The sequence below is a fragment of the Marmota marmota genome, unplaced genomic scaffold, assembly GCF_001458135.2.
Source record: "Marmota marmota marmota unplaced genomic scaffold, marMar, whole genome shotgun sequence".
NCBI classification, from domain to species: Eukaryota; Metazoa; Chordata; class Mammalia; order Rodentia; family Sciuridae; genus Marmota; species Marmota marmota.
In genome coordinates this window covers 24370359-24386790 of record NW_026000082.1, presented here as the reverse complement: position 1 = coordinate 24386790, position 16432 = coordinate 24370359, and the positions used below count along the sequence as shown (strand labels likewise).

Here is a 16432-nt window from a genome sequence, read left to right as displayed (position 1 = left end):
GTATCCTCCTGACTCAGTCTGGGCAAATCATATGACTTAAGGAATTTATCGATGTCTTCACTATCTTCTATTTTATTGGAATATAGGTTTTCAAAATAATTTCTAATTGTCTTCTGTATTTCTGTAGTGTCTGTTGTGATATTGCCTTTTTCATCCCGTATGTTAGTGATTTGAGTTCTCTCTCTTCTTCTCTTCGTTAGCATGGCTAAGGGTCTGTCGATCTTATTTATTTTTTCAAAGAACCAACTTTTAGTTTTGTTAATTTTTTCAATAGTTTCTTTTGTTTCAATTTCGTTGATTTCCGCTCTGATTTTAATTATTTCTTGCCTTCTGCTACATTTGCTGTTGTTTTGCTCTTCCTTTTCTAGGGCTGAGTTCTTTATATATCATGGAGACTAATGCTATATCTGAGGTGCATGTGGTAAAGATTTTTTTCCATTCTATAGGCCATCTCTTCACATTAGTGATTGCTTCCTTTGCTGAGAAGAAGCTTTTTTTTAAAAAATCCATCCCATTTAATGATTTGTAATTTTACTTTTTGTGTTTTAGGAGTATTGTTAAGAAGTCAGGTGAAGATTTGGGGATAATTTACTTTTTTTAAAAAAAAGAGATTTATTTTGGCTCATGGTTCTAGAAGTTGCAAGTCTGCTTGGTTTCCAGTGAGGGTCTCATGATAGGAAGTAGGTCAGCCAGAGCTGAGTAGGAAGGCGCACAACTTTAATCCCAGTGGCTTGGAAGGCTGAGGCAGAAGGATTGCAAGTTCAAAGCCAGCCTTAACAATTTAAGAAGGCACTAAGCAACTCAGTGAGACCCTATCTCTAATAAAATACAAAACTCAGTGGTTGAGTGCCGCTGAGTTCAACCCAGTACCAACCCCCCCATAAGAAAGAAAGAAAAGAAGGTCAGCCAGGCACGATGGTGAACACCTGTAATCCTAACAACTCAGGATCCCAAAGTAGGAGAATTCCAAGTTTCAGGTCAACCTCAGCAATTTAGTGAGATCTTTAGCAATTTAGTGAGACCCTATCTCAAAATAAAAAAGGTTGGGGATATAGCTCAGTGGTAAAGTGCCTCTGGGTTCAATCCCTAGGACCCCTGCCCCCTGCAAAAAAAAGGAAGTAGAAGGTCAAGTGAGAACATGTGGAAGAGATAAAGCTGTAGCAGTAATCTTGCTTTATAACAGCATGTTCTGGTGGTAACTAATCCAGTCCCTTGAAAAGAAAAATTTACTCATTCTGAGGACATAGTATTATTCTACTCATTCTATTCTGCTCAATCCCTGTGATCCAAAACATCTCCACCAGATCCCACCTCCCAAAACTGCCACATTGAAGAATTATGCTTCAACATGAGTTTTGATGGGACACGATATATTCAAAGCATAGCATTCTGCCATAACAAAATACCACAGACTGGATGGTTTACACAACAAATTCATTTTCTCACAGCTCTGGAGGCTGCAAGTCTGAGATCAAGGTGTCAGCAGGTCAGGTTTCTCTTCTGGGTTTGCAAATGGCCTCCTTCTGGCTGTGTCCTCACATGGTCTTTTCTCTGTGTATGCACATTCCAGGTGTCCCTCTTTGTGTCCAAATGGCTTCTTACAAAAACACTAGTCACATCAGGTTTAGGGCCAACCCAAACCACCTCACTGTAGTTGAATTACCTCTGTCAAGGCCAACCTGTCCCTAAATACAGCCCCATTCTGAGATATTAGGGGTTGGGACTTCAATGTATGAATTTTGAGGAAATATAATTCATCCCATAATAATACTTTCACTCATGTGAGGGATAGATGAATCATATTAGGAGGAAGCATGAAATTGTCATTATGTTGTTTGAAAGTGAGATATAAATAGAAGAACATATATGAATTTCACTGATGGCCAAAGGTATAGATCATACCAAATTATTGGCATTTTAGGAACATTCTCTTTTCCTTCTAGGTTTTCCCCTATATTTTGAGGGCTGGAAGGCTCAAAACTACATTTCCCAGACTCCCTTGACAACAGGATGAAAACTGTTTTCTGTCAGCAAGAGGTGCTCATGTGAGATTTGGAGAACAGAAGGAAAGGAGAGGCTATTATAATTTTATGAGTGGTGAACAGGCCTAGGGAGTTTGGAATGTAGTTGGGAGTTTGGAATGCAGCTCCCAGGCATCTTCCTGTGAATCACTCACTTTGCTGCCTCTGGCCGATGAGATCATTGGTATTGGTTCTTGTGATTTCTATACTTCCTGATTTCTAAAAAACTAGAAGATATATTTTTGACTGCAGAATTATTTTTGCAAAATAGTTCTCCAAATCTTTTATTATTATTACTAAGCCTTCTTCTTCTTCTTCTTCTTCAATTATACAGGCATGGAAGCCCATCTGGGCAGGTCAACTTGGAATAGCCTGGTTCTCCAATCATGAGCAGAAGCATTGAGATGCTTCCTCATTAGTTCTCATAAAACCCACTGTGGTTTGAATGCATCCCCCAGAGTTCAAGGTTTGGAAATATCACCCCCCCCCCATGGAACAGATTTGACAGGGGGTGCCTTTAAGAGGTGATTAGATTATGAAGGTCTGCCTTCATGATCTGACTAATGTTATTATCACAAAAGTGGGCTGTTGTTGCAGGAATGGGTTTGTTACAAAAGTGAATTCAATCCTCTGCTCTCTCTTGCCATTTGGTGTCTTTCGCTGTGGTATGAAGCAGCAAGAAGGCCCTCACTAGATATGGACCCTGGATTCTGAACCTCCTAGCCTCTAGAACCATGAACTAAATAAAATTTTGTTAATTATGAATTTCTCAGGCTGTGTAATTCTGTTCTAGCAGCACAAAACTGACTAAAACATATCCTCAGGGTTTAGTTTTAACGCTCTTCCCAAGGCAACTTTGCAATAGGTGGTTGGCTACAGGATATGCACAGTGATGGACAGAACATCAAACTTAGGATCAGGAGACCTGAATTCAAGTGCCACCCCTATTATGTAATTGTGACATCTTGGTTTCCCTATGTATAATATAGGAGCAAGGAGAAAAAAACAAATGTAATAGCTAACATTTACATGCTGCTTTCTATGTTCTGGTCATTATTCTAAAGATTGTTCAAATATCCACTCATTTAATCATCACAAAAACGGTATCAGAAAGGTGTTATTATAATCCTATCTGATAGTTGGGAAAATCAATATTAAGAAACTTATACATCTCCCCCAGGCAGCCTGTGTTCTCATTAGGGCTTCAAACAATTAAGCTATATGGTCTCTTGTTATATGAAAATTATGATAAATGGTTATTGATTTACAGTTACAAAATGACTGCTTTGAAATGTAGTACTTTCTGTCCAAGTTCTTTGGACTCTACATTAGAACCAGAAACTAAAGACATCAGGAATCTCTTTCTGTTTTCTCTTGTCATGTCATTCTTTCTCTGCATACCATTGCTCAGCTTCTTGTTCCATATGGCCTACTCACAGCATGGTAGAAGATGGCCTACCCACAGCTTCCAAGTATACACCTCCTCCGTTCAACCTCCCAGGTTGAACTGGATATTCCTGATACTAATTATAAATTTCTGAGTGGGGGGGAACCATATTAGCTCAGCTTGAATCAGAGTTTGATTGCTAATCCAGGGAACGACGGCCACAGGGCAGAGTTATGTAGCACATGTTATCTGCCTGGGGGAGAAGCAGGTAGACACTGCAGAAGGCAAGTACTTTAGGTGCTTGGTCTCTCTAAATTACAATTTAGGCATTTAGGCCTATACCGTGTTTTTTTCCCTGCTGAGGGATTATAATATGTGTCTGTCTCTATGGGAAAATCTCTGTCTACTTCAGGCCTGGCAGCTAGTCTCCACCTTTCAGGGAAAGTTCACCTATAGTGGAAGAGCCCTCCTCTAGCAATCTGAATGAAGTCCTGGGATCAACTTCTAGTCCACAACTTACCAGCTGGGTAACCTCAGGCAAGTTATATAAACTTCCTGAGCCTCTGTGTACTCATTTCAGAAAAATCAGAAAATGCAAACAATTGTAACTAGAAAAAGAAAACCACACTCTTTGTCCCCTTCTTTCTCCTTTTCTCTAGGATCTTTCTTATGTAATAGGCACAAGCACAGCCTGAAGGAGCCTGAGGGTTTAGTTTCAAAGCTTTGGCAGGGTCTTTGTGTCTTTGTGTGGAAAAGGGAGAAGCTATGAAAAGTTACCTGACTCTTCAATAAATAGACTTGCTCATTATTCCCAGCAGGCCTGAGAGAGCACAGTTTGAAAGGACAAGGATCAAAGAAATAAAACTGCAAAGAGGAGTCCTAACTCCATTGTGAGAGAGGCAGCTTTGCAAATTATAGGAGTAAAGGCAGTGAGTTTGCTAGGGCAGGAAGAAATCCTAATCCTTGTATAAATCTCCAGGGGAAGGTAGGAGAGGAGGTGTAATATAGGACAGGATGGGATGTGTGGATTCCCCCTTCCTGTTCTGACATTACCAGTGGCAGCAGGGCTACCCCTATCACATTAAGCCCCTTGGTACAAATTATAAAAATCTGCTCCCTGTCTCAGTGGCATTTCTCACTATTTGGTGAGAGCAGTGTGGGCTGGGCATTTTGTACATTGCATGACTTCCAAGGCTACGCTTAGTAGCTCTGAGTGACAGCCCTCATTGTTGACTGATGGGCTGAAAGGGACAATCTGCCAACAGGAGTGGACTCAAATGGAGACAGAACAGGCTGATGCATAGGATTCTCCAACATCTCAAGACATAACTTATAGAATAAGAAAAGCTCTGTACTGAGATCACTTAAAATTGCCTCTAACCTCCAATCTCAAGCCCTGTGGAGCCTTCTTAGAATCCTGGGAATTCCCATGGATTACATTCTTATGTCATCCCTTTGGTTTTCGGATTTCTTCCACATATATGATGTCATCTCTCCTCCAAGTTTTATAAATACCACTCACACTAAACATTCATTTAGGTAGTAGGGATTTTAAAAGTTTTGGAAATGGAGACAGGGAGAAGATGAATCAAGTGTTTATTGTTTGTGTGCTTTTGCAGTATTAGGGATTGAATTCAGGGTCTTCTCTGTACTAATCAAGCACTCTGCCACTGAGCTATATCCCCAGACTGAAGCAAGTGTTTAAATTGAAGTGAAGTAGGTACACTTGAACTTTTCTCTAGGGACAATTCTGTTTTTTAATTTTGTTTTGTTTTGTTATTGTTTGTTTTTGGTACTGAGGATTGAACCCAGGGGCACTTTACCGTTGAGCTACATCCCCAGCACTTTTTATTTTTTATTTTAAGACAGAGTCTTGCTATGTTTCTTAGGTGCTTGCTAAGTTGCTGAGGCTGGCCTTGAATTTGTGATCCTCTTGCCTCAGCCTCCCGTGCTGCTGGGATTATAGGTGTGCGCCACTGGGCCCAACTGCACTAGAGACAATTCTGATCTTAAATTTTTTTTTCATTTATCCAACCATTCAAGGGATTTCTCACTGAAGTTAAGTCTGCATATACCCAATCTTAATCTTGTAGAATTTTTCTGATTTCCCTCTCTCCCCTTGACATCTTCTCTTATGCAGAGTTATTTAGCTTTCTCCAGTTCTGAACCTCTGACTTGAATATCTAAACCCATCAAGTAGGGTCTTGTATTTAATAGAACTATCCTATTTACAATGATATTATATGTGGTACAGTTGTAAGAAGCTAAGGGAAAAAGCAGTGGCCTTTTTCAACCATACAATTTGCTGGTAAAGCTCCTGGGTATATGACACTGAATAGATAGGAGGGAAGTACAGAATATTAGGTAAAGTTTAAAACTAGAATGATTTTTTTCTTTTTTAATTTTAATTTGTTATATATGACAGCAGAATGTAGAGTGATTTTTTAACCAGACTGGTAACTTGAGTTGCTACCTTGACCTCTGAGCTGTGAAATTGCAATATTCTGCACATCTAATTTAACCAGGAATATATTGATCTTATCAATTTGATATGTAAGTGGAAATTAAGATATATCAATAATGAAATCTTCAATTTGCCATTCCCTGAAGTATAGAAGAGATGAAGTTGGGTTTTAGGTTCTGAGAATTACATACTTCTGAAAGTAATTTTTAGTGGTGACTCATAAACATCAAAATAAAAATTTTTAAAGGGCTGGGGTAGTTGGGCATGGTGGGGCACACTCATAATCCCAGCAGTTTGAGATTAGTTCAAAGCCAGTCTCATCAAAAGCAAGGTGCTAAGCAACTCAGTGAGACCCTGTCTCTAAATAAAATACAAAATAGGGCTGGGGATGTGGCTTAGTGGTCAAGTGCCCCTGAGTTCAATCCCTGATACCCACCGCCAAAAAAAAGAAGGGCTGGGGTATACTTCAGTGGTAGTGCACTTAGCTAGCAAGTGTAAGGCCCAGGATTGGATCCCCAGTACCGAGATTGATTTAGCTCACAGTTCTAGAGTGCCAGTCCAAGATTGGGCAAGCACACTGCTCTGAGCCTCTGGTGTGGGCAGCACACAATGGCAGGAGCATGTGCAGAGCAAACCACTCGCCTCATGAGCTAGGAAGCCGAGGAAAAAGAGAACATGCTAGGGCCTACCATCCCCTTACAGGATACATACCTGAGGTTCTAAAGACCTCCTCCTGGCCCCCACTTCTCAAAGGTTCCATCACCTCCCAGTAGTACCACTCTGGAAACCAAGCCTTTAACACATGGATCTTTAGGGGACACTCATCTAAATCATACCCATCACTATAATTTTGCCTAAAAGTGAAGCGACTTAAGTAATTACAAATCTTGAATTTCATCCAGGACTCAGGGCGGAGATCAAAGCAAAGGATTTTGTTAATGGCATCCTAAGCCACAGCCCTGACTCTGGAGCTCCCAACTAACCAGGTCCAGCCACTTGCTCCAACCAACCAAATAAAAAAGGTAATGATGAAAAGCAGGAATATGGCCATATTGGGAAAGCAACGTGAGAACAAGCATCTTAGCCCTGTCTGTGGGAGTGCTGACATGAGCTTTAAGTATAAACAGAGGAAGAAGGCAAGAGGTAGGCATAAGTAAGCAATCTTGGTCAACTGTGGTCTGGCTGATCATTCTCTCAGTTCTGATTGTAGGAGATGGCTCCGAAGAAATACTTAACACTTAAAGGGGCAATTTCCATTTGCTGCTCAGGATGTTTATGCATCAGACCTGTGATCCTGGAAGGGGGCAATTTAGTTCCCATGAGATAAACTCCTGTTTGGGAGTGGGGTGCAGTCTCAATATGGGGTGATACTTGTCTCCCCCTCCTCCTGGAAGGTGTGGGACAAGGACCAGAGACTTCTAGGCACCACTCCAGGGGTTTGAAACAGGATGCTCCCTGTAAATCTGGCCTCAGTCTTGCAGAGGGACAGGACAGGTTAAGTAAATTTAGGGCTAATAAACCTTGCATGATCAGTTATATTTTTTATTTTTTTAAATATTTATTTTTTTTAGTTTTAGGTGGACACAATATCTTTGTTTTTTTGTTTTTTTAATGTGGTGCTAAGAATTGAACCCAGTGTCTCACACATGTTAGGGGAGCGCGCTACCACTTGAGCCATATCCCCAGTCCCAGCATTATCAGTTTTTATATGAACATTTTGAATGATTAACATGCCTACATGCAGAGCTGAGCAGGAACTGGACCCAAAGTTTGAGGTAATAAAGAAGACAGATACAAAATGAAGGCAGAGAAGCTAAGCTTTGTCCTGCTTTTAGTTACCCATGGGGCATCTGTAGCAGCCTAACTAAAGAGTTGCTGCTTTTAGCAAAGGTAACCTCTCTAAGTTACAGTCTTTCTTATAGCGAAGTTTGATAAATCAGATATTTTGCTGTGTTCCAAGAAGTTTAAACACACACCCAGACTTTAGCTCATATCTATGCAGTAGAAAGGGAAGGCCAAGTGAAACTACTTGTTGCACTTGGGTCTCCCTCCTGTACTGTAAAGAAGTGATCAAACTGGACCGCAGTTTCATAATAGAGATATTTAGAAATCTTTCCCAGTGGAGTTTTACCAATGTTTATGCAGCAGGCAATATCAGGATTCTTAGGAAGGGCCCAAAGCAGTGTTTGCTGAGTTTAGGCTATGGATGATGAGTGACTTGGGTTGGCTAGGACAGAAGGTTTCTCAGAGGAATGATAACCTTGATCAGCAAAATAGAAGACCACAAGAACCCTGTACTTGCTTCTTCCTCTAGTTCTTTGTCATTGACAGCCTGAATTTCCTATTTCTCATAACTGTCAACTTGGTTGAAAATGACTTGAGTCCTTCTCAAGAAAAAGAATATTGCTGGGTGCCAGAGCACATGCCTAATAATCCCAGAGACTTGGGAGGCTGAGGAAGGAGGATCATAAGCTCAAGCCTTAGCAATTTAGCAAGGCCCTAAAGAACATAGTGAGACCCTGACTCTAAGTAAAATATAAAAAAGGGTTGGGGATGTGGGTACTTAACCACTGGTACATCCCTGGTACTCTCTCTATATAAATAAAAGAATAAATACAAAATAAAATAGAGAGCCTTGGAAGGGTGTCATATAAGTCCTAAGTCTTAAGCTTCATTAGCTTCTCAGTAAATACACCTCAAGTATACCTGAGATGTATTTCTGATCAATCCTTCTGGAAGACAGTGTGGAAAAGAACCAACATTCATTATATTCATTTTTGCTGAATGGATGGCATAACATCAGAGCAGAAAGCTTGAGTCATCAGGGATGGACTTTGAAATAAGAGAATCCACTAGACATAGAAGGAACCTATCCAGAAAACATCCGGGTTATTATGACCATTTTCCCAGCATTCCCAAGCTGATTGCTCAGAAGCTATTTGCACAGAACAATGAAGTGTGGAGATGAGCCAAGATGATTAGGCCAAGCTCTGCTATTTTATAACTTCCTGTAGCAGCAACATACCCCTCTTTAAATATATATATATATATATATATATATATTTTTTTTTTCTATTTTATTTGCTAAGGATGGAATATGACACTTATTTTATTTTATTTTATTTTCCTGGTACTCGGGATCGAACCCAGGTGTGTGTGTGTGTGTGTGTGTGTGTGTGTTTTTAAAGAGAGAGAGAGAGAGAATTTTTAATATTTATTTTTTAGTTTTCAGCGGACACAACATCTTTGTTTGTATGTGGTGCTGAGGATCGAACCCGGGCCGCACACATGCCAGGCCAGCGCGCTACCACTTGAGCCACATCCCCAGCCCCACTTCTTTTATTTTTGTTATTTTTATTTTTTTATGAGATGGCCCCAGACTTCTTACAGTGTGGCCAAGGAGCTATGTTTTCCAGCTGCCTGTTTAATTGAACCACAGCTATATCTGATGGGATTTGATTTGAATGGAAAGTTCCTTTTGGCGGCCATGTGGAGAGCTCATATTGGGGACAAGAGTGAAAGCTGGCAGATGAGTTTAGTGTAGATGAGAGATGACAGAGGTTTAGTCTTGGTATTGAGGATTTTTGAGAAGAGGTGGAATCTGGATATGTTTTGAAAGGAGAGCCAACAGAACTGATAATGAGTTGGATGCAGGGTGGGAGCTGGGAAATAGGAGGAAAAAGAGGGCTCAAAGTTGTTTTCTAAGATTTGACCTGAATGACTAAAAGAAATTTCAGAAAAGGTGAAGATAAGGTCAAGTGCAGGTTTGGAAAAAGATAATCAAGAATTCTTTTTTGAGGGAGAAGGCACTGGGAAAAGTTGATCAGTGGATACTAAATTCCAGTCAGAAGCAAGAAATTCTGGTGTGCTGTTTTATAGTAGAGTGACTATAGAAAACAAAAATGTACTGTACATTTCAAAAAGCTCAGAGAAAGGATTTTGAAAGTTTTCAACATAAAGAAATAAATGATAATTATTTATGAGACAGAGACATTTAGCCTGATTTAAATATTACATAATGTATACATGTGTTGAAACATCACTTTACTGGTTCCTCATTAATATGTACAATTTTTATGTATCAGTTAAAAATAAATTTTCATTTTAAAAAAATCAAAAGAAATCTCTTTTAAACACAAAATTAACCTGGTCAAGCACCATAGTTTATGACACACCTATTCTAAACGATGCAAAAAAAAATTTTTATGTACCTTTATTTTTATTTATTTTTATGTAGTGCTGTGGATTGAACCCAGGGCCTTGCATGTGCTAGGCAAGTGCTTTACCTCTGGGCCACAGCCCCAGCCCAACAATGCAAATTTTAAAGTCAGTCATTGAAGTATTCATCCATTGGTTTATGATTACCAATGTAAATAATACATTTGTGCTAATAAATTTTTACCCTGTCCTGTAGAAATCTATAACCTGTCAGTGTGATAGCTAATTTGACATAACCAAATTCCACTTCCTCTGGAGACTTTGAAGGCTTAAAAAACAATAAATATAAAAAGTAAAACTTTGACCACTCTTTTTGTAGGTCAAAGAGTAATATGTAAAAACCAAGTCTCAAGATTAAATTATCAGGAGAGGGCGGCGGTTGGGCGCGCGTGCCGCTGGGTCCCGAGCCCCAGCTGTCCCCCTCCCGGCCCCTCCGCGCTTCTCCTCGTCATGGCGGCCCTCAGCAAGTCCATCCCTCATAACTGCTACGAGATCGGCCACACTTGGCACCCTTCCTGCCGGGTCTCCTTCCTGCAGGTCACTTGGGGCGCCCTGGAGGAGTCCCTGAAGATCTATGCCCCCCTGTACTTGATTGCAGCAATTCTCCGGAAACGAAAATTAGACTATTAGTACAAACTACTCCCTGAGATCCTACAATCCGCTTCATTTCTGACTGCTAATGGGGCCTTGTATATTACTTTCTTTTGCACTTTAAGGAAGATACTTGGAAAATTCTACTCATGGACTCCTGGCTTTGGTGCCGCTTTACCAGCATCTTATATGGCCATTCTAATTGAAAGAAAAAGCAGGAGAGGGCTGCTCACAATTTATATGGCCAACTTGGCTACAGAAACACTATTTAGAATGGGTGTGGCAAGAGGAGCCATCACAACATTAAGAAATGGAGAAGTCCTTTTGTTCTGCATAACAGCAGCCATGTACATGTTCTTTTTCAGGTGCAAAGATGGTTTGAAAGGATTTACATTTTCTGCACTTAGGTTCACTGTAGGCAAGGAAGAAATTCCCACACATTCTTATTCACCAGAGGCAGCATATGCAAAAGTGGAACAAAAGAGAGAGAAACACGAGGAAAAACCAAGAAGAATGCATATAATTTCTCTAGTTAGGAAACTTGTGAATTTAATATGCAAGCATGGACCAAGGCATAGATGTTGCAAACACTATGAAGATAATTGTATCTCTTATTGCATTAAAGGTTTCATCAGAATGTTTAGCGTGGGATACTTGATCCAGTGCTGCCTGCGAATCCCCTCTGCATTTAGGCATCTGTTTACAAAGCCATCCCGGCTACTTTCTCTCTTCTACAATAAAGAAAACTTCCAGCTTGGAGCTTTTCTTGGTTCTTTTGTTAGTATATACAAGGGTACTAGTTGCTTTCTGCGTTGGATCAGAAACCTGGATGATGAACTACATGCTATTATAGCTGGATTTTTGGCGGGTATATCAATGATGTTTTATAAAAGCACAACAATTTCCATGTATTTAGCTTCCAAACTGGTAGAGACAATGTATTTCAAAGGCATTGAAGCAGGGAAGGTTCCCTATTTTCCTCATGCAGATACTATTATGTATTCCATCTCTACAGCAATTTGTTTCCAGGCAGCTGTCATGGAAGTTCAGACCTTGCGACCGTCTTACTAGAAGTTCCTTTTAAGGCTCACCAAGGGCAGATTTGCTGTCATGAATCGAAAAGCCCTGGATGTTTTTGGTACTGGTGCATCTAAACACTTTCAGGGTTTTGTCCCCAGATTGGATCCAAGATATACAGTTGTAAAACCGGAGTTACCGATAGAGTTTTCATGAAGATGGCTATAATTTATTAATGTGACTATATTTCATCATTATATCCTGAAGAGTTAATTATGTTGAATACAAAGAAGGGGGCCCAGCTCGAACTTCAGTGTTATTTCAATGAGAGAGCTTTTTTGTTTTGTTTTGTTTTTCTTACCAATCAGAAATACAGAAGCTTTTTAGGAAGGTGTTGCTTAATAATTAAGATTCCTCTGTAGCCAGAATCTGATTCTGGATCACTGTAGTGGTTGACATTGTGATATATTATTGATTAAATTATGTCCATAAACGATATTGAATTATCCAATACAATTCTTGGTTTAAACTAAGAATATTTCTCATTTTAGGATTTACAAAGGATCACGGGTACGAGGATTTGGTCTGTGATTATTTTTAAGTTTTGAATTGGTATTTGTAGTAGTAGAATGTTATAGATTTGAAGGAATTCTCCATATACAATGCTGCTTTAGTATAGAGCAATGTAATTGGAGAAAAGTGGCCATTCTTACTTCAGGGATGCAAAGATGGGTTTTATACCATTGGGGTAAATGTCGTGGTATCCATGCTCTTTTTTCAACTAGTAACACCATCTCTCTCCATGACCAGTAGGGCTGTTTGGCAGCCCAGTAAACCTACATACTAATGGCAGGTTAGGAACAAATGAAAATTTACACATGTGTTTTAATCTTTTACAATAGCATTACACTTGAATATTTAAAAACAAATATTTAAAAACAAATCTTTTAAACCTCCTATAGATATATTGTGTTTGTTGTCATTTATAGAGGCTGAATTGTTTATAACTCAATTTGAATGCCATTGTTTTAGAAAGGATCAAAATCCTATGGAACAAAAGAAGTTTTGTGGGGCTGGGGAGTGGCTCAAGCGGTAGTGCGCTCGCCTGGGTTCAATCCTCAGCACCACATACAAACAAAGATGTTGTGTCTGCCGAGAACTAAAAAATAAATATTAAAAAAATTAAACAAACAAACAAACAAAAAATCAGCACAACTTCTGCCCTCATCCCAAGATATACTTCATCTGAAGACCAGATGTTATTAAAAAAAAAAAAAAAAAAGAAGTTTTGTGAAGTTTAGCAGTGTTTTACCCTGTCAACTGTTTCACTTAAATAATAGATGTTTTACAACTAAAACAACATAAAATTCCAAATAAAAAAAAAAAGATTAAATTATCAGCAGACAATTCTAAAAGAGATGTTTGCTAAGTGGGCAAAAGTTTTTTATGTACCTTCTAATTAATTAATTAATTAATGTAATTTTTTTCACATATAAGCCAAAAAAAAAGAAAGAAAGAAAAGAAAAGAAAAAGCACTCAACTTTTCTCAAAAGGAAAAAATCCATGTTCAGTTATGTCATTTAGTTCTTCCCTGGTTACATTCATTCATTCAACAAACATATAATGAATGCTTTCTATGTTCCAGGCACAGTGCTAGATTGTGGGAACACAAATATGAACAAGGTATCTTCCCAGTCCCTACGGAGTTTGCATTCTTGTTGGGGAGATAGAAAAGTAAATACACAGGACTTTCAACTCCAGCAATCTGGCAGACTAGATAACCAGGAGAAGTTCTTGTGTAAACACTTAGAAATCATGGCCAAAATATAAAGAAATGCAGAATTGAATTTGTGAGATGTCAGGGAAATCTCTAGGGTACAAACTGAAGAGAGAGTTGAAAACCAGAGTGGTCAGCATCTGAGAGCAGAAAATGTAGCTACACTAGAGAAAAACTGTAATTCCAATAATCTGAAATATTATAGGGTATATTTAATGTAGAAGGGTACCAGAAGGGCACAAACACTGGGAGATGAGAATTACTGGGTGCTACCTTGAAGTCTGGGTTTAACAACCCACCTGATAAAGCACTAAAGTAACGGAGGTGCTAGCCAGTCAATGGCAAGAGAATATGAACTGGGTAGGGGAGGACAAAGTCATAAATACCAGCATCAACTCTAGAAATGAGGACGGTAGCTTCAACCCTATTTCTTCCTTGCTGTGTCATGGATATATTTTCTCTTTTATTGAAGTATATTTGCATATACTAACATGTATAAAGTCAGATATATTTTTAAAGTAATTATTCTTTTCTTCTCTTTTCTTTTCTCTTCCTCTAGAATTGTGTGTGCTGTGGATAGGTGATGGTTAAACTTGTCATTTTGTCTACAAGTTGCAAAATATGGAGGAGGATCATAACGGAACCAGGGAAAGAATGGATGCCATAACTGGACATGGGTTGTCTCCTTTTGGAAGGAATTGAGTGTATCTTTTGTTTGCCTTTGAGATAATTATATTATGTTAGACAGAGGCATTTTAAAAATTGTATATGGTATTTTAAAAAGTGGGAGGATGTTGCTTGGCAACCCATGGTTGGAATGCAGAGGACATCTGTTGTTTTTCTCTATCAGCATTCTATCTCTTTCTTTTAAAGAACACCCCTTCCCCCACTGCACGCTGGCTTGGTGGGGCTGTCAATCATGGTTTAATGCCCTTCCCTTGTCAGAGGATGCCATCCAATCACGACTAGACCAGTTGGAAATGCTGTCTCTGGAAAAAGAATTTAGTGGGAGGCAGGAATATAGAAAACTCTTGAAGCTGATTCATTCTGGGCAGCATTCTGAGAAAATTTTCTTTTCATTTCTGTGACCTACATATCCAGAACTGCCATGATTCCTGTATATATAGATAATTGACTGTTGAGATACACAATTTTTCAGATTGTATTGATTCTATTAATTTTTGCACTTTTTTAAAAAATAAATTTTATGTTCCTCCTCAAGTTAGTCATAATTAGTTTCTGTTGCTTGTAGCCAAAAAATTTTAATTAGTAGTTGATCCCTCAACATTAACTCAATTAGGATGGTCTCATAGCGAAGAGGACCCAAAAGTAAAATGATTATTTAGTAATCCAGCTTTTTCTGCATATGCATAAGGAAATTCTCCACAGGCATACCTCCAGAGTGTCTGAATTTGAAAAGGTTTCAGGAAAGGTGCCAGCAGTTTCTAACACTGCACTCAGAACTACTACCTAAGGCACATATGGTCTTATGAGTTTTGTACTACAAAAATTCCAGGAAATACCGCTCAAGTAGATTAGGATGTGAATGGTGTCTTTGGTGTTGTGTCACATAGTATCTGTTATTCCCCTCTCAGCCTCCCCTCTCAAAATCAGTCCTTGTGGCTGAATTTGGTTTTTTGTGCCTACTCCTCCTCTTGAATTTTCTCTCAAGTACACAATTGAGCTTTCCTGCAAGCAGTCAGGGGTTTACCAACCCATCAGATTAATTTGTATGTGTCTGAATAAAATGGTGAACAGAGAATAAGACTGTTTCTTAGGAAGGTCCTAGGAAATCAGTAGATACACTCAATATCATATGTCAAAGTCCTAACCTCCAATGTAGCTGTACTTGAAGATGAAGCCTGTAAGGAAGTAATTAATGAAGGCAATAAGTGGAAGCCCTAATCTGATGGGATAAGTGTCCATGTAAGAGAAACCAGAGAACCACCCCCTCCATCTCCACATAGGCATGCACTAAGGAAAGAGCATGTGAGAACGCAGAGAGAAGTGGTGGTGTGAGCCAGGATGTGAGCCCTCATCAGAAGCCAAACTGAATGGCACCTTGACGTTAAATTTTCTAGCCTCAGACCTGTGGAAAAATACATTTCTGTTATTTAAGCCACACAGTCTGTGATGTGTGTTCCTTCAGTTCAAGCAGACTAAGAGAGATTTGAATAGATATGTGGAGGTAGAAGAAGGGTATTTCACTCATCAGGAGCACTGACTCCCAGACTCTGCCCATCTTGCTACCTAAGGAAGTAAAATATAATCAATCAGGTGATTGTTGTGGGGAGGACTCATGAATGAAAGATATGGGAGGCAATAGAATTAATATCCATATGCATATGCAGAAAACGCTGGATTACTAAATATCATGTATTTATGGTTTTTTTAAACATGTATTTATTTGGTGATGGTTGTGTAATCTTCTAAATATACTCCAAACCCCTGAATTGTACACTTGTGTGAATTTTATAATATGTGAATTATATAAATTTAAAAACAAGAAATGATAACAGATTGATTTCTATACTTACAGACCTCGTACAACCACCTGACTTTGTATTTTCCACCAAAATGTTAAGCAAAAAGGAATTACTAGAGGTTGGAGATGTAGCTCAGTGGTGAAATGCTTACCTAGTACATGCAAGGCTCTGTGATTCAATTCCCAGTATTGACAGAAGAAGGGGATATGAATCTTTGATTGAAAAAAAATCCTATATTGTATACAATACTGATCATAAATGCAATACAAAGTTCTACAAAATGCAAACAATACCTACATACAATATATAAAAATTCAACATCTCATATAATCCTACTGTAGAGGTTAATGAAATGCAAGCAGTTTAACAGGTCAATCTTAACAACCTCAAATGACTGCTAAAATAAAAATTTATTTTTACTTCTGAAATCCAAAACAAGAGTGTTTTAGTTAATAATTCTTTGCATTAAAC

General features: G+C 38.8%; 1 protein-coding gene across 1 annotated transcript in view; it reads left to right on the top strand.

Moving 5' to 3' along the window:
• LOC107141911 (transmembrane protein 135-like) overlaps nt 1-12132 on the top strand; it is an 18078-nt gene extending 5946 nt beyond the window's left edge. Inside the window, 1 exon segment of the mRNA XM_048815677.1 lies at nt 10807-12132. Within this exon segment, the coding sequence (XP_048671634.1) occupies nt 10871-11914 (1044 nt within the window). The 5' untranslated portion in view covers nt 10807-10870 and the 3' untranslated portion in view covers nt 11915-12132.
• The last annotated feature ends 4300 nt before the right edge of the window (nt 12133-16432 follow it).